Below are 18,623 nucleotides of genomic sequence, written 5' to 3'. Positions count from 1 at the left end.
TATACAGTTGAAGTTTACATGTTTGACTAAATTGGTTGATTCAGTTACCAATTCTATCAAGCACATCTACTGAAAAAGTGTAATTTTTAAAGTTTCAATCCTATTTGGAAATGATGCTTGCTCTTGTTCATTTTTGAATAGCATTGCAATTGTCTGCCAGAAAGCTGCTCCCATATTTTTTATCTCCAACTTTAGCATTTACTAAATGCAGAGATTCATAAATTTTAAGAAAAATGAACATTTACAAAATGTTTTAGAAAACTAGAATTTAAACTGCTAACTAGGAGAATGATCTTAATTTATAACCAAAATATAGGTTCTATTAAGGAAATAATGCAGGAAATAATACATTTTTAATGTTACTTTTGTCCATTGATACAAAGTATGCCAAGCAAGCTTCTTTTCACAGGTGAAAAAAAGGAGGGGGAGGGGGTGTTGCCAGAAGTTAATGTGAGAAAAATACAAATGAAAAATGCCACAATAGAGGGTTCTGTTTTAAGACCATAAAATAATTTGTATTGTCTAGTAGAACTACATAATTATGCTCACAGAAGTCCTGTTGACAGGGAGTAAAATAATAATGACTAAATCCTAAGAAGTACCTAGTTAATTAATTTCCACCTAGTTCAGTGAGAGGGACACTCAGATACTCATGTCAGAACATCAGAATTATGATGATCACTTTACCATTTCATATTCAGTGAAGTCATGTAATCCATCTCCTGAGTAGATGGTTAGTATGTTGACTATACCAGGAGTTAGTATAGTCCAGATATAATAGGAAATTATTTCTGAATTCTTTCAAAAAGGAGTTCTGAGTAAAGGAGGAAGTAGCATTTAGATTAGATCCCACTACAAGATTAGTAGCCAGGGTACAGAAAGGGAAAATTTTAAGTGAGCAGCTTAAATTCCTTCGCCTTGTTTACTTCACAGAGAGTCCACTTTGGGAATTACAGAACTTACAGAAAGGGAGAAATAAGAGAGTTGGGCTGCTTTTTTATCCTGTGTAAGATGGTTTAAATTTACATGTTGGACAGACAAGTGACCTAGAAACTATTGACAAAAAGGAGATTAATGCATTTTAAAGACGGAAGAGGAATTTAGAATGTAATTATGGAATTACTCAAATTCCTTCTGACAAATACATTCAGTCATCTCATCAAAGAAATAGAAAAACCATATAGTAAGTTTTCAAAGCAAAGACTTATTTTACTCTTGAAACATAGGGAAGAAAAATTTTATACACACCTACCTGCCCCCTAGTACTTTCTCACACTCACCTTTACACTTAACCATAAATCAAGGTCAAAAGCTGGACATCACTGAAGCACCAACTCTTCACATGTAATTTATACAACAGTAACATTGCTTCAGTTTACTCTGAAGCAATATTTTGAGGTAATTTTTTTTTGAAGAAGCAGCAGCCAGTCTAACATTCAGAAATACGGGCTGGCTCGCTCGCTCGCACACACACACACACACACACACACACACCCTCCCTGCTTTTTTTTTTTTTTTTTTTGATGCAAAAAAACTTAAAATCTTGATAAGGGGAGAGATAAAAGTCTAAAACAGATATTTTTAAGTTTTAGGTCTGAAATATTTTAATGACTTTTTAGAATTTTCATCAATATTCTTGAGATTTTCTACTAATTTCTTCTCTCATGTACTAAGAAAACCTGAACATGTAAGATACCTTTACACATTTCTCACACTATATATTGAATAAGCACATATTGCTTAAGTTTTGTCATCCCTGCACAACTGCTACAGGAAAGAGGAAAAAAAAAAAAAAAAGGAGAAAAACCCTTCTGTATCAAAGGGGTTAAGAAAATGGAAGATATTAAATAATGCCTGAAAATACTTATGCAGAAATTTTTCCTGTCGGCTTAATTGCTTAGTGCAAGATCTAAAGGACTCTTACTAGTTCTTATGTATATTTCTGACCGCTCAGGTCTAGATGATGCAGGCTTTTATCAGTTCTTGATAGGTGTATTTTGCTGCTACGTTGAAAATGCTGGACCATCCATTTGGGAGTAGGATCACCTTGTCTTCTTCAGATCAGCAGATGTCAAGGATCTCCTGAATGCCTTAAGCTGCTTTCATAAACGATCACTTACTAGTTTTTAAAAAAAGAAAGGTCGCTACCATCAAATCAGAACTTTTCGACAATTGTAGCAAAAGCAGATGCAAATTGAGCATACTTAAGCTAGACATATTTAACAGCATAAATTGCATTTATTTTTTTTTATAGCTGCAAGTTTAGAATCCACTGTCTCAGTAACCTTCTTGATAACTGACTGATGTATAGACGTTCTTTCCCAATACCCCTCTGCTTCAGATCATTTAAGCATACTTGGAAGAAGTACAGCTTTAGTTTTTATGGATCTTAAAAAAAAAATCTTTTTCACTTGCCAATCTGACATTTCATAGATTAATTTAAATAGTCATAAGTTGATGTTTGGCTTCAAAGCCAAATTAGCTGTTAGGCAAGCAAACAAAATCTTTAAATTACACAGTTACGACCTTGGCCACTATGAGCTTTGTGTCTGCTTCTGTGTTTGGGGGGTGGGGGGGAGGAGGACACTCCTAAAAATTAGTGGTACCTTATCAGAAGTTACTCAGACTTCTTGGAGAACAGATAATGTCACTGACATAAATGTAAGCTTTTGTTTTAGAAAAAGCCTAAGCCATAAATAAACTACTAAATTTGCCCTATCCCTCCAACCTCCAAATTCTTTTAATTAAAAATTTTTATTTTGTGTAGCAACTCTATTCTAAAAGGTTGAAATTTTACTGATTTATTTTTTGTTTAAAATTCTCCAATGTATACTAGCTGAAAGAATTTTAAAAACAACTCATCATCAAAAGCTGATTAACTAGAGGAGAAATGAGCTGCATTCAGCTGATAATAGAGAGGCAAGAATTCATAGTAAAGATCATATTTACTTAAAAGAAGAACCACACTGAAGTTTTCAACTGCATGATTGGGCCACGTAAGTTTATTTTGAGGATTCCTGGTAACAGATGTCTTCATTTTCCCTGTAAAGTCTCTTAGCTTTGTGTTTATTGAACCCTTTAGTGCAACTGGGAAGAAAAAGCAACAGAATTTTTAAAAACTATTTAATTTTGGAGGAACATTCAGAATACAGTACGGTTCCAAAGCTGACTCCTCCTCGACTGTATCCAGATTTTGAAAATTTGGCCACTGTTAAGTTTTTATCTCCAAAGAAATCTACATATATAAACTTGTCTTCTACAAGATTTTCTTTTAAAACTTTTTCCTAGCGCTTATAACAGACAAATAAAATGCAAAAGAAACAAAGCTACACTAGTCTTCTAAAAATTTTAAAACAAAAAGTGGGGTTTTTTTTGTTTGCAGAGTTTATGCAAATATCTAGTAATTGATGACTTCATGCACAGGGAGTAATTAAAGGGTTGACTGCCAGTGAGGGTGATCAGTCACTGGAACAGGCTATGGAGCTGCTGCAGTTAAGGTTGTAGAGTCTCTATCCGTGAAGATACTCGAAACCCAAATGGACAAGGTGTTGAGTAAACTGCTCTACAGTTGGCCCTGCTGTGAGCTTGGGGGCTCGGCTAAATGATCTCTAAAGGTTTCTTCCAACCTCAACTACTCGATGAATCTATGATTTTTCAGTTATCACCTGAACAAAGGCTAACGCTACAGTTTTCATCAATGTGTTGGAAGTTTGCTGGCTTAGTTTGAGGGGGGGATTACAATGTTTCATAGAATTCCCTAGTACTCCAAATGCTACCTTGTATAATCTCAATGTCAATATACACTATCAAGAAAGCCTATCAAACCAATAGATAACACAGATTTGGAGTCACTACAATCTAAACAGTCACTGCTATGCTGACAAGTTTTAGTAGTTCACTCTTCCCATAGAAAACAGCCAGCATCCTTCTCAAAACTGACATATACTGAGCACGGTAGCTGAGATAGTAATTATGCAAGTTTTAAACAAAGACACACATTTAGTGGATTTTTTTATTGTTATTTAAAAAAGTCGCAAGCCAGCAAAGCCAGCTAATGTGAACAAGAAGCTCTTCACCTTCCCCTTCACCCCCCCCCATTGAGATGCCTGTAACCACATGAAACTGAACCAAGACTGAACAGTTTACACAAAAAATTAAGTCAATTTTATTTTTTAAGCTATTTTCAATAAAAAGTGTAGTCTACTAATGCAGGCAGCACTGAAGTTTTTCTACTTGAACTGTTTGTGTGGTCAGTCATTCAGCACTTACATTTTTGATTATTTGATGCAAAGTCATGGGACATGGAATTAAAGCAAACTGGAGGGGAAAAAGGAAAAAAATAAAAATAAAAAAGGAAGCATTGCAACTCCATGCTTTTATACCTTGATATTCAGTGTCCTCCAGAATTTCTGGGCTCTTCTCTGCCACAAGAAGCAGGCACAATACAGTTCTCAGATATCTTAACCGTACAGATATTTCAACCAGAACTAAACAACTAAACTAGAGACTATTTACAACCGTTGATGGGAACTGTTTCTTCTGCATCGTCCAGTAATTTAAAAAGTGAAAATAACTGTCAACACTGTCAAATCTAGAATACTTTATTCTAGAGCATTTTTCCTCCTTTAAAGCAAACTCAACTTAACTTTCCGTGGACCAATTGGCCTATCATTCAGTTCATTAATAGCAGCCATAGCTTCCTCATAGTTTGTCATAGCAACAATGGCATCACCAGAAGGTAATCCTTGCTCATTATACTGTATAGAAACCGACTCTGGTATGACTCTGTAGCCATAGAAAAAATCCAGAATCTCATTAGGAGTAGCTTTAAATGGTAAATTTTTCAATCGAATAGGAACAACGCGTTCAGAACCGCCACTGAAGTTTGGATCTGGCATAAATCTTCCTTCAGGAAAACTTCCCATTTTACTATTTCCAAACTCCATTCTGCCAAAAGGTTCACCGTCACCACCAAAATCCATGAGTGGTGGAGGACCTCTAAAATCCTCAGGAGGGCACATGAAGTCCTCAGGGGGGTGCCTAAATTCAGAAGGATGCCTAAAATTCCCTGGGGGACCAAATGAATGCATGGGTGGTCCCTGTGGTGGGCCAGATGGTGAACCAACTGGACGGGAAAGCTCACCTCTGTCATATGCCAGTGAATGACCTTGCATTTCACTTGGTCCAGACAATGGAACAGTTACACCAAACTCCTGCATCTGCTCTTCAGATATAAGTCTTAATAATACCTCTGTTCCCAAGAACCTTCGCCGATTTAAGTTTTCTGCTTTCATGGCTTGTTCTTCAGACTTGAACCTCACTAATGCTTCTCCCAGCCCAACTCCTTTGTCATCATAGAGCAAGTAAATATCATCTTCATCAATATCAAATCTTGCAAAGAACTTTTGCACTTCAATTTTTGTCACATCAAATGGAAAATTTCTTACATAAACACATATCTTAGGACCAGAATGACCTTCCCGATAACTTTTTTCCTGTATTCCTTGTCCAGGATGATCTCTTTCCTGTGATCTTTTCCTCTCACAAGAATCAATTATTTTCAACATTGATCTTCTTGAAATTGGAAAAATGTAAACAGGACGATTGAGAAGAGCCTTTCTATGATATTCCAAAGCAGCCTGATAATCTCTCTCATTCCTTAACATCACAAAAGCATCTCTAGTCCTCCTCTGATGTTTATCCATTAGGAACTTTATTTGTTTGCTGCAAATATCCAGATCAGAGAAAAAAGCTCTCAAATCTCTCTTCTCAAGACTAGTAGATAAATTTCTTAAGTGTATGTAATATTCCTGGGTGGGAGGTGAACGGGAACGTGTTCTTTGTCTCCTTGGTGATCTGGAGTGAGAATGCTTCCTTGAATGCATGTAGCCTGCACTTCTTGCTGGAGAATGTTCTTTGCACAAAAAGCGATCCATTTCATTTGTCATGTCTACTCTCCCACCATATTCAATCCACCGTTCCTCTGTAGATGGACTTATTTCTATAAACCTCTGACCCATGTACTGTCTATGACGTTTAAGTCCTTCTAAGGCATCCCCAGGTGTGGCAAATTTTACCAAGCAATCACCATTGTTTAAGCCATTGCGATGCTTTATCAGAATCACTCCATCCACACATAACCCAGAAAGGAAAGCACGTACTTCATCTTCTGTTGCAGAGTAAGGTATACCACGTAGAAATAAGTAAAGATCATCTGGATTAAATGAATGAGAATCTTTTCTTGACTGGTTATAGCTTGATTTAGGTATACCTGCATCACCATGTCTTGTGCCATTAGCATGGAAACCAGCCTCCGGATGATTTGGTGGACCATAACTAGATTTACTCATTCCTTTTGTAATAGCTGCAACTAAATGTGAAATGTCTCCAACACCCGATGAACCGGAATTATTACTACATGTTCGTCTAGACAAAGACATAGTTTCTCGTCCCCCACGATCAAATCGTTTCCGGCTCATTTCTATGGTATTCTGCATTTCTGTCTTGCTGCTGAGAAAGAGGTCTATGCGCGAGTCCTTAATAAACCCTCCTGAACAGCTCATCGCACGTCGTGCATCTTCATCTGTTGCAAATATAATAAAAGCCTCCCCAATTTCTCCTCCAATAATATGCACACCTCCATCAGGAATATTCAATCCCAAGAAGAAACGACGAATATCTGCAGGACCCGCAATAACAGGAAGCCCCTGTAAACGGATGACTACAGCCATGCTGAGCTCAACCCACAGCAAAAATCACCTGCAGACAAAAAGGTACACATGATAGCACGTCTTTAGTACTCAGCTATTACAGTATCTTAACACTTAAGCTAGAGCCTTTTTAATCAATGTCCTTGTCTCAATCAAGAGAAAAGGCATCAAACAAAAAACTCACAAGTTCACACAAGAATAAGATTAAAGCAGGATTCACTGGAAGTTGATTAGTCAGAACAATTAGCTACTCCACCTGCACATGTGCACAGATCTATCAATATTCCGTATCCTAAGGGCAACAAAATCCACACCTAAGTCACTCCTCACCATCCACAATACATAAGGAACACCTAAGACCTTCACGGCATAATTACTGTATGCCAGAGATCTCTGCCCAATCCTAAGGAACAAAAAAATTCCTGCTTACTTTGGTCAAGAGACTTGCTATCATAATGCAGAAAATACTAGACGATAAAATAAGAAAGAAAAAAGAATAACTACATCACTGAAAAATGAAGTAATTCACCAACAATGATGACTTTAATGCTTTGGTCAAGTTGCTCTACTCAGTGATCAGTTCTGTTCAATAATGTGTATATTTTCTCAGCGTTCAAAAATGTTGTCTCTTTCATGTAGTCAGAGTATTAACTGCAGCAGCCACATGCACTCAGGAGGGTATTTCCTATTTCCCAGCCACAAGTCTGTGAGAAAAGGCCGTGTGTGATCTTTTCACAATACTCAGTGAAAAGTGTTAAGCTTTTGGCAGCTTACCTGTTTCTGCTTGGAAGACCTGATAAATTCTGTAAAATCAACTTAACTGTGGAAAGAAAATGAAACATAATTAATGGCTGATATCCGTACTTTGGTTTACATACTGTGCCACATTGCTGCAGCTCATCCATAGCAATGGCTAGTATTAAAGCCAAGCATTGTAACGAAACCACAATTTGAGGCACCATGAAGAACTCCTTCCTTGTTCCAATGGAAAGACAGCAAAATGCTATGCATTGCATCTTTGTGTCTCCATATTAGAAGCAAAGAAAATTCAAAAGTTAAGTTGACTTCTGCAAATGGTGAAAACACGCTGATGTGCCACACTGAACTGTTGAAATGAAACAGACTGATTGTAAAGTGAGGGGAAAACCTCCAATTCTTTGAGTCCTTGAAAGATGCACAAGTCCATCTCAAGATTACTGTACATGTCCATTCTTCTGAAGTCCACCCGCTTTCAAATTTCACAACAAGGGTATGCTACTCACCATTCCAGCACTGCACTTAAGGGTATACAGCATAGCTGATCACATGAAAGAGCAAAAATAGTCAACAAGAAGAAACTTCAGTGACCACTTCAATTTACAAAGTAGAGTTCACTATTTTCCCTAATTGTTTACTGTCTTTCAAATATAAGAACAAGACTCACTAACATGAACATATCCCAATTTTCTAATTATCATCTAATGTCACAAGATACATAGCACAGTACTCTCATAGAATAAAGACAAGCCTCCATAGCAGCTGGCTACATCTCTTAAAAAAGTAATAAAAAATAAAACAAAAAGCCCAAAACCTTGATTACAAGTGTCTGAGAACATCCCCTGGACAAAACCCTTGCTCAATAACAAGTGTTATAATAAATAAACAATATTTCTGATGCACAGTTGTCTGTTGATCACAGTACCTAATCGTTCCTCCTGAGTTTACAAAACAAGAGCAAAGCCTAAGTTCTTTAACTGATTCTATGTTGCTTCTAAATCTGCAGTTTGTAAACACAAACTGAAAACATCTGTCTGATAACTGCAATGAAGATCACCAGCTCTCCATATCTCTATAATCTATCTTCTCAATAGATGTGACAGCAGTGTCAACAAGCAAGGAGAGAATTCAATGGGAAGAATTTTCTTTCAGAACCTTCGTTTCTTGAAAAATCAAATCCGCTGGCCTGCTATTTCATGACGTATGTATTTGTAGCATTTCTGAACTTCACAGTTCTGCATTCCTATCCCAACTTTTAGCCAGCATTCAGAACCAGATATCCTCAGTACTTCTTTGGTGGTAAACGTCAAGTTCTCCACGATGGCCATGGATACAAAATACAAACTGCAGTGCTCAAACGAGACACACTGATTCCAGATCACAACGTGATAATTAAGAGGTCCACAAACAGAAAGTCAAGTCCAGACAATAAGCTTTTACTAGCTGTATGTTAAGCAATCAAGAAGCGGTAGCAAACATAGACAAGCTGTCCAGCTGTTTAAATGAATGACCAAAGTGTGACTTTCAGGATGAAAATAACAAGACTAAGACCAGATCAACTGAACAAGGGCTTCAAAGAACAAGTATTTAGCTAATAGATGGCAGCCGCACGTCAACAATTTAGAAGCACAGAAGAGTGCACGTTAATACTTCAGAAAATTCTGTATTTAAACTGAGCTAACCAGAAAGCAGTACTGTGCCTATGCTTCTACAGCCTTAGCAGAGGACATTCCAAATCCCATTAAAACTTCATACTGCCTCACTCAAAAACAACCCTGTAAATATTTCACGAAAATAGACTAGCACTTTTACTACTGGGGAGAAGGATCTGCATGCCACGAAGCATGCAATTCAACAGGAATCCCCACAGAAATACCAGAAGTATAAAACTATTTTTTTTTGAGCAATATTCAGGTAAACAAGTAATTGGTCAGTCAGAGAATTCCTTATTCCAGTCTTCTCGAAAACAGGCCTTAGCAAGTGAAGTAAGTTGTTGCAAGTGAAAGCTTTCAGGTCGCTGACGGAGATGCGAGGGAGCCCTGCAGCCGGGCGCGCTGCACGGCCGCCTTCGGCACAGGGCCGTTTCTCAGCGCTGCTGCCTGGAGAAAGCGGGAGAGAAGCCCGAAGCGGCGGCGCCGCCGCACACAGCCCCGCTCGGAGAACAAGCCCGGCCTCCCCGCGGCACCGGGACGGGGTTGGGGGCGCCGGGCAGCGAGGGGCGAAAGCCGCCAGCCGGGACGAGGTGGCCTCAGCGCGGGCAACCGCCGCGCAGCCGCTCCGCCGGCGAGAACCGGCCGCACGCATGCGGATCGCGGCGCGAACCCCGCGTCCTCGGCTCCGCAGAGCGCCCCGGCCAGCCGGGCGCCCCCCATCGCGCCAGCCACCCACCGGACAGGCCGCCGGGACAGGCTCCGCAACGAGCCCCGCTCCCCGCAGCTCCCGGCGCTGCACCACCAAGATGGCGTCCTCCTTCCTTCCCCCCTCCCAGCAAGCGGGCGAGATGCCGGACTGCGCCTGCGCGACCCCGCGCTCTCCTTCGACCTCGCGGCTGAACTTGCACGAATCCTTCCGGGCCCTGCTGGCCGCGCGGAATGGCACTGTGCCCCGCCCCCACCACGCGCTCGTGCGCATGCCCGGAGCACGCAGCACCTCCTCGAACCGCCTCCGGGAGGAGAGTCCGGGAACGCGCCTGTCGCTTCTCGCTGCGCATGCGCCGTTTCCTGCCCGGCTCGCTCCAGCGCGCATGCGCAGCACTCTGGCGGGTGTTAGGAACGTGTCGCGTTACGCGGTCCTGAGGGCGGAGCGTGCGCGGCCGTTTTGCGGCAGTGCGCATGCGCCGCGGGACGCGCCTGGGGTGCGGCGTCGCGGGTGGCGGGCGGGAGATCAGTGTCGTCCGCGCCGCGGTGGCGGGGCAGCGCCGGCTGCGGTGGTCGCCAGGATTACGGTTGTTTGGCAGTGGCCTTCAGTCTCCCGCTGCAATCAGTCCCGGCGCCTGCCTGGCGCAGGAATAGGGGAGAGGGAGAAGCCCCTGCGAGGGACAGTGGTCCCGGGGCTGAGGAGCCATTGGGAGCCGGCCCAGGCCTGCGCCTGCGGGCGCCTCCGGCACCAGAGAGGGGGTTTTGCATCCTCTACTGCTCACAGGTGGTTTCCAAAGTTCAGGGGGCAATTTAAACCAATTTACAACCTCATCTTTCTCAGGGTTGGCTCCAAGTCTATGTTGGGAGAAAACGGAGGGAGAGATGAGAAAGCAAGGGGTAAGGCTGTCCATGTGGAAAGGGAGAGGCAGGCTGCTTTAGTCGTTATGATTAGGTATTTTTTTCTACTGTTTATCTCACCTCTATTTCCTTGAGTTTTACACAGTCTCTTGTATTTCTAGACAGCAATTATGTTGCTTTTCAGGTCCATTCTGATAGACTAAAACAAACTTGGTTATGGTAAATCCACCATCCCTTAATCATGCCAGTAGCCCTTATGGGTCTTTTCTGGGATTAACTATATCTTGAGCATAGGAAATAAAGTTTTTAGAAAGTGCTTCTGATGAAGTCTTCTGTAGAGCCACATCCAAAGCACACACACAGTCTTTTGGATATACATTCTCTGATCTAATTATACAACTACATAGTACTGATGGTTTGGTTACACTGTGAACAACTGATAAAATTGGTCCTTCCATTTGGAGAAGCGTGTTTCCATTCTTAGAAAGTAGCTAGAAAATAAATGACATGAGGCTGACTAGAAGATGTGATTTGCCTGCTTTTGGTATCAAGAGGCTTGCTGGTTATTACAATATTAATGACTATGACATACCTCTTCAAATGATAGGGTTTAGAAGCAGTGGTCAGAAGTCTCAAAAAGTTTGAGTTGAGATTCTTGAGAATTATTTTTAGTGCAGGTATAAATGCTGTTTTTTTCTGGAAGTAATCCTAACCCCACCTTGCTAGCTTCACTGCCTCGGTACTTGGTTCAGAAGGAGCTGCTGTCTTACTGACTGGAGATGTTTAAAAAAGCACACAACATAGGGATCAGAATTATCTGTGACAAGTGTTTGCTATCTTCAGAAGAGGAATGAACAGGAACTGAAGCATAAGGTGTTTAAGCATAATCACACGATATCTCAGCCTTTAAAAACCTCCTGTCAATTCAGCAATACAAATCTCATGAGGAAGGAAGTACTTGGTGTGATAAGCATATAGGCTTTGAAGCAACGCTAGTATATGGACTTAAATAGTCGTGCAGTTATCAGTAAAGTGATAGTGAGGAATGATGAAAATCAAAGACGTGCGAGTGAGTAGCCAGGAGAGTTTTGGTAATGTTTGAGGGAAAGTGAACAAAAGCATGATGACAGGTGAGAAAAGCGGTAACTTCTTTGGCTTTATGTCTGTTTTCGATTTTGCGCGATCGGTCTGTTACCTGACTTCCTACAAAGGAAAACAGCACATGCACACCACGCTGCGCTACTCCGCGCTGCCTGCCGCGCTCTCCGCTGGCCCTCCCCGGTCTGCCGCGAACGCTTCGCTTCCTCGGCTGGGCCCTTCGCGGCTCCGTAGGAGAGGCGATCGGCCAATGAGAGCGCGCGGCTGCAGGCCGCCGGGTAGCCATGGCGACGGCGCGGTGCTGGGGCGCCGCCGCGCTGCTCCTCTCGCTGGCGGCGCGGCTCCCGCCGGGCCGCGGCTTCTCCTTCCCCCTGCGGCGGCCCGGCGGCTGCGGCGACGCCAGTTACTTCGACATCTCCCGCCTGGCCTGCGGGCCGTGCGGGCCCCACCAGAGGCCGAGCGCCGGGGGTGAGCGACCCGCCCGGGGTGGGGGAGCGGGTGGCGGCGGCTGCCCGGCTCCGCGGGGTCCCCCGGGCCCGGGAGCCGTGCAGGGCCGGCGGTCCCTGCGGGAGCCCCTGGCGGCTGGAGGCGCTACGTCTGGCTCCAGTCTGGGCTGCTTCGGTTTGCAAAACGGTTGTTCTCAGGCACGAATCTGAAAACGCAGTGAAAACGGTCAGACCCTCTAAAAGACATGGGCCTCTGCTGCAGATATGATATCTGTATTCTGCTGTATATGCAAGAACAGTATACGTAGACCTTTAATCTTTCTTTCCTTAGGTGTTTTTGTACCCACTTTTTTATCAGTAAAATTCTCTAGGTCGCTAAACTTCTGTTCTCGAACACTACCAAAACTTGAAGCTTCTTGTCAAAACTCAGGTGTCTGAGATCTTAAATATCTGAGACCTTCAGGCCATACACAAATTAATCCAAGTCCCATGTGGGAATTTGGAGCACACAGCACATATTGACCGTACTAAGTGAAAAATACAGAAGCAATGTTTGCTTTCTTTAAGAGACATGAGGGTATGATAGTATTCTTCTTTTACGATTGCTCAGCCTTAGAGAAGTGGTAGATTCAATGGTGTTTGTACATTAACAAATCAAACTAAGACCCAACAGCTTTCTTTGAAACTGGTGCCTCAAATGCATCATCTGGGTAGCTATGCTCACTTAGGTAAGGTTCTGGTTGGTGGACTATTGCATGCTCTACTTCCTACAGCAAAGCTACAGCAAGAAGGTTGGGTTGTGCCTTGCCTTTGTCTCCACTCTGTGGGATACTCTCAGTATGAGACTTAGGTAAAAGATGGTCACCTGTTTTACCACCTTCATGGTATCTTAAGAGTAACCCTGTTGTTTACCTGCAGAAGAAATGTATTGTAGCAGTTTTCAGGTCCACTGATAATGTAGGTATCTAAATCTGTAAGTCATTTAGGTTTGAATCTTACTCTAACATCAGTGTTCGGCTCCAGGCTTCAATCAGAGATATAAGCTCCACAGAGAACTCAAGAATTTAGACTTCTGTGAAGCATCTTCTTGGAGCAGTTTAGGTAGCTTCTACTCAGTCTGCTGTTTGTATCCGCTCTCAGTTCCACTTGAATTGCACCACTCTGGTCATGCACTGGAAACCTCAATGGCCAGTTCATGACTGTATATCTACTTTCAGGCGAGATGCCTAAAAAAAATGAAGTTATCGTCACCCTGATCATCACGATGCCCTAATCTGTATTGATGTAACCCCATTAAGCTTTTTCTTTTTTTGTAGGTAAATAGGAATTTGGTGCCTGCTCACTAAATAGTTGATCATTTTGACTGATCATTTTAACTGATGTTGTTTCAGTAAAACTTGTCAAATGAACATACTACTAGTGCTTTAGGACTACAAAACCTTTTACAAAATTTTACATGTGTTCTTGTATGTGCGTTTCTATGGCCTTAAATAATAAACACATAAACCAGAATCTATTCTAAGTGCTAATAAAATGTATTTAAACTTGCAGAGAGGGGTCCACAATATGTTGGAGGAAAAAGGCTTTTGGAGGAAACACTGCTGAGCTCTGAAAAGTGTCTGCAAACACAAACACACAAGCCCTGTGTAGTTTTTCTTCCACTGTATCAGTCAACCTAATACCATTTTCATAAAACCTTTTCCTACAGTCTCTACATCTATGTTTTTAAAAAGCAAGGTAATTTTCATGCACATGGCACTTAGGTGTTTTATTTATGTAGCTAAGAGATTAAATATATATCTCAAGAAAAGTAGTAGTTCTGGGGAAAAAAACAGCTTAGATTTATACAGACTAGAAGTGAATTATTTTTTTGCAGGTCGTTCATGTGTGTGCCAGCCAGGATTCAGGATGGTTTCTAATAATGGTGGGCCATTTGTTACCTGTGAAAAATGCCCAGAAAACATGGTAAGTATTGAATTTTTCATAATTTGCCATAATAATGCTTTTTTGTAAGACTGAAATTTCCATCTAACTGCAAGTTATTTTTCATTAATTTAAGATTATATTTGAAAAACAGGTTTCCTTGAGAGTTTGTTTTGTGTAGTATTCCTTTTACTCTTTAAACCTGTTGATTATTATTTTGCAGGTACCTTGTTTTTAGGCAAAGTAGGAGTATTTTAAATGTGTAATTTCCTTTTACTCCTTTTCCTTTCTGCCTCATGTTGTATTATCCTTAACCTGAAACCACTTCCTTATAGAAAGCCCAAGATAAGCTTCAACTTTGTTTAAGCTTACAGTTTACCACAGGCACCAGAGTCAAACAGCTTTCTCCTGCTATAGTAAATAGAGAAATATTTCTTTACCAAAAACAGCTCTTGAAAGTAAGAGGCTTCTAGAGTACTTCTTTCTCTCCAATAAGAAAAACTCTCAAGAGATCAGCTTAGTTGGGTAAGTGAGGTGCTTAATGACTATCTGGGTAAGGTAGCCTTTTCCCCCCTCCTTTTCATCATCTTCTTGCTACTTTAGAAAGACTTTGAGGGATATCCATTCATGTTTTGATCTTTTTACTGTTTCTTTTTCCTGTAATGCGGTCAATCATCTTTGATCCTAGGACAAAGCTCATGCAAAGATAAAAAGATGATAGAGAGCGGAATAGGATCTATATCACCTTAGCATGATAAATTTCCTTCATCTCCCTCCTCGGTTTTGATATGTTAGCCCAGCTGGTTATGGGATAACATAAGTGTGCATGAGAGCTCTTTGGATATGTGCAAGATTTCATGCAACTATATGAATTGCTGGAGCCTGACTTAAGACTCTTCCATTTCCAGTACTTCTATGTAGGTATAGGTAAATATGACTGTTTCCACGCTGTTGCATTTATTGAGGTTTGTTTTTTTTTTTTTTTTTTTGAATGTAGAACCTCTATTTCTTTTGTAAACCTAGCACCTTTAACTAACTCTTACCTTCCAGCTAGTATCTCCAGAAAAGCTTAAGAACATCTGTTTATTCTCTCTGCACAGGGATTTGTTTTGCCAGATTGTTTAGCCTGTTTTGGCTTTAAAGCTACAGTAATGTTATGGATGTTTATATATATATGTATATACACACACACGCACACATTTTCCAGTAAATAACATCTACATCAGTCATTTTTCACGGGTATTTGGTGATTTTTAGAAAACTGTCATAATTATAAACTTTATTTTAGAGTGGAGTTACTAAAGATGGGTGGAATTGTATTAGCTGTCCTAAAGGTCTAACTTCAGAAGGAAAATGTAAATGCCTCAATAATGAAATATTAGGTAAGAAACATTTGCAAATTCTGAAATATTACTATTTATTTTGCTATTTGATTTATTAAGACGTGTTCTGCTATTAAACAACAACGGAAATTTAACATATGCTTACATTTCTAGTTTAAAAATGAGACATTGCTTTTTGTCTGAAACTTCATTTCTCAAAGACAGCAGATAATCTGTATCGCTATTCATTGCATTAAAAACTATTATGCAAAAATTCAAAATGAATAGCAATACATCACTTCCTTTAAGCTGGCTGGTGTTGGAGGGAGAAGTTAAAAATGAGACAAAAACAATGTCAATATAGACAAAAAAGAAACATAAAAATGCTTTGATGCATATAATGAATAAGCACTTCTCAGTACAGCAATTGCAGATACATTAGTGGGTGGAACAGAACAACCTGAGCAAGCAAATTACCATGGATTAAAATCAGTACATTTCATGCTTTCCTGAGGCATGTCCCTGTATCTGTGCTTCCCTGAAATATGCTTTCATATATTGTGACTCTTTCTTGAGGTTCTCTAATAGTTGAAAATGCATTTCAGTGGACATACACAATTGATTTTAACATTAATTTACTGTCTGTGTTAAGTGTATTTTTGCTTATTTTTCATAGTATCGAACTGAGAGCAAAGTATATTTTTTACCAAGGATGTAAAAAGCCACCCAGGAGCTTATTATTTCGCTAGTCGTTACACAAGATCAAAAAGACATTCTGTCTCCATATAACTCTCTGAATAAATATTTCAAAGCATTGTCCAATTGTTTACATTTTTAAAAGATTGTACTGTAGAGCTGCTGTATTCCAGGTGGCTAATTTTAAAATTTACTAGAATTTTTTAAAAAGTTAATACCATACCCTTTCCTCCAAGCTTCATGAGAGTTAAAAAATACATTCCACATCATATGGTAAAATACTGAAATAAAGCTGATTTCATATTTCCTACCTGCAGAACATCAGTACTGTAGTTCTTTGATGTTATTTGTAGGTCTTTTTTCATAATGAGACTTGAAATCTCTTGACAAATGATACGATTGTTGAAAGATGCAGTTTTGCAACTTGAGTTTGTGACAAATTTCACAAAGCATTTCAGATGAAAATTAAAATATTTTAATAATTTGTAAGTTAAATGTTTTGAATGTTTTAGCTTTGCAATGAAGTCTTGAAGGAACAGCAATGCTGGACATGAAATAATGCTTTTTTCATTAAAACTATACTGCACGTGCATAAATATAAACATCATGTATCTTTTATACATATATGCATATGCATTTATAGTGGATGTTATTTTCAAGTTGTGCTCTAGAATTTTTTAGAAATACAATCTTTGCATTTATTTCAGAGATCTATGTAGATACTTTCTTTTTAGCACTATTTTTAACCTGCATGACACACTGTGCATCATACAATTTTAACAGTTGCTTTTATTTTCCACTTAGTGGAAAGAACTATAGATGGCATTTTGCTAAATGAAGCATTATGTATACAGTGTAATGGAAGTGAGCAGTCCTTCTCTGCTTCAGATGCCTTAGGAAATAGGTGAGTACTCTTGTTCCTTCTGTTTGATAAATTTGAAATGGTCACGATCTGATATTTAAATGGAATACTCTTTATGAACAATCTGTATCTGTGAGACAGAATATAAATATTTCTGACTAATAGGAATATTTTTTTTTTGCATCTACTGTGTACATTTTTAATGCTTAGTGAGAGTTTTAAAAGCAGTGAGTTAGAAGCTCATATTAAAATCATTTTGTTCACTTAAGTCTTTATATGACTACACATTTCTTTGTTTCAGTCTGAGTATGAGCAGATTTTGAATTGGAAACATAAACAAAAAACAAAATCTTATTTTGATAATTTACTCTTTTATTTCTTTGCTACTTGACTGACAATGGAAATAAATTGGTACTGTTGTTTTTTTGCATTTCAATTCTAACTATGGAAATTTCTCACTGTGTTACCAGGCCTTTCTTGTTTGGAAGACAGATTTGGTAATCTGTTTTCACTAAGTACTAAATCTCATATTTAACTACAGTTTAAATGCTTTCTTCATGTTTGTGATCTATAGATGTGTAAGATGTGAAAAAACATTCATCAATGCAAGCAAGTCTTGTGACTGTAGCAGCCCGAATATTTTAGTAAGTACAAGAAGGCTTCTTATATTGATGTCCAGAAAACAAATCTTATCTTGACAAATGTATAAATTTACTTTTTCTATTTTTACCTTTTCAGACTGGGGGATTATGTTTCAGTGCTAGTGAAAACTTGCCCCCAAAGGGAATTGCAACTGTTCGTTTTGGACAGATAGTAAGTGTGTTTATTCTGAATTTTTTTTTTTATTCTGAGGCATTCTCATTTTTTATTTTCAGTACGTCTTTAAAGTCTATTTCTAAAAGCAATTTTGCACATAGTTTGTTGTTAAATGAATTAGAACCCTATTGAAAAGAAAGCAAGAAAAAATAGTCTTCAGTTGTCCTGAAAGCAAATATTTGTCTTACTTTCTGAAAATATTTAATCTTTAAATAATATTTTATTGAAAAAATGTCTTTTCAGTTGTTTGCAGTATATTTGAAAGCTACGTTTAGTTCGAATATGAGTAGTTATAAAGAGCAGATTGTAAATAATGAATTTGGCAAACTTGGTCATGATTTAAGTTTACTACAGAGTTAGCACTTTAGCCTTAAAATTTTTAGCACTTACCTTGTGTAGTAAACTCCTTTGTCACAGAATCCATGTTCAAAGCTTAAGTTTTATCACTCCGATCCTGTGTATTTTGTCTAATTTAGTGAAATAAAGCAAATTATTGCATTACAGTTGTGTTTTGACCTGGTCTGGTTTGATTGACATTCCCATGACAAAAAACTGTTACAAAAAATTAGTGCATCATTTGGCTGACATACTGTTTCTCGGATTATTACGCATGGCGTAAATTGTTCTGAACAAAGACAGTGAAACAGTTCCTTATTTACAGGGTGTAACACTGATATCAGCATGGTTTCTGAAAAACCTGCAAGCCTCAGCCTCTGCCTGTTGGGTGAGTTTTTAATATGTTTGAAGTTTGTCTTTTATATAGAGCAATACTCTTGTGA

The 18,623-nt window shown here is 39.4% G+C and overlaps 2 protein-coding genes across 4 annotated transcripts in view; one reads left to right on the top strand and one right to left on the bottom strand.

Moving 5' to 3' along the window:
• Nucleotides 1-4,141: 4,141 nt before the first annotated feature.
• Nucleotides 4,142-9,961, bottom strand: RBM12B (RNA binding motif protein 12B). Of its 2 annotated transcripts, XM_062570517.1 has the most exons (3): nt 9,855-9,961; nt 7,485-7,530; nt 4,142-6,759 (listed from the first exon to the last, which is right to left on the bottom strand). In XM_062570517.1, exon 3 carries the CDS (start codon nt 6,729-6,731, stop codon nt 4,626-4,628), a length of 2,106 nt encoding a protein of 701 aa, XP_062426501.1. In that variant the 5' UTR covers nt 6,732-6,759; nt 7,485-7,530; nt 9,855-9,961; the 3' UTR covers nt 4,142-4,625. The 2 variants fall into 2 exon arrangements, with proteins under 2 accessions (XP_062426501.1, XP_062426502.1); XM_062570518.1 differs by having other exon boundaries at nt 4,142-7,530.
• Nucleotides 9,962-12,063: 2,102 nt separating this feature from the next.
• Nucleotides 12,064-18,623, top strand: part of TMEM67 (transmembrane protein 67) — a 31,689-nt gene continuing 25,129 nt past the window's right edge. The window contains exons 1-7 of one of the 2 annotated variants that reach the window (XM_062568358.1): nt 12,064-12,247; nt 14,102-14,190; nt 15,437-15,530; nt 16,971-17,070; nt 17,603-17,672; nt 17,767-17,841; nt 18,506-18,568. In XM_062568358.1, the coding sequence (XP_062424342.1) occupies nt 12,064-12,247; nt 14,102-14,190; nt 15,437-15,530; nt 16,971-17,070; nt 17,603-17,672; nt 17,767-17,841; nt 18,506-18,568 (675 nt within the window). The remainder of the gene's footprint in view (nt 12,248-14,101; nt 14,191-15,436; nt 15,531-16,970; nt 17,071-17,602; nt 17,673-17,766; nt 17,842-18,505; nt 18,569-18,623) is intronic. The other variant, XM_062568359.1, reaches the window with a different exon arrangement.

The sequence above is a fragment of the Rhea pennata genome, chromosome 2 (genome assembly GCF_028389875.1).
Source record: "Rhea pennata isolate bPtePen1 chromosome 2, bPtePen1.pri, whole genome shotgun sequence".
NCBI classification, from domain to species: Eukaryota; Metazoa; Chordata; class Aves; order Rheiformes; family Rheidae; genus Rhea; species Rhea pennata.
The sequence above is the reverse complement of the archived record's forward strand: the minus strand, read 5'-3'. Positions and strand labels throughout refer to the sequence as shown.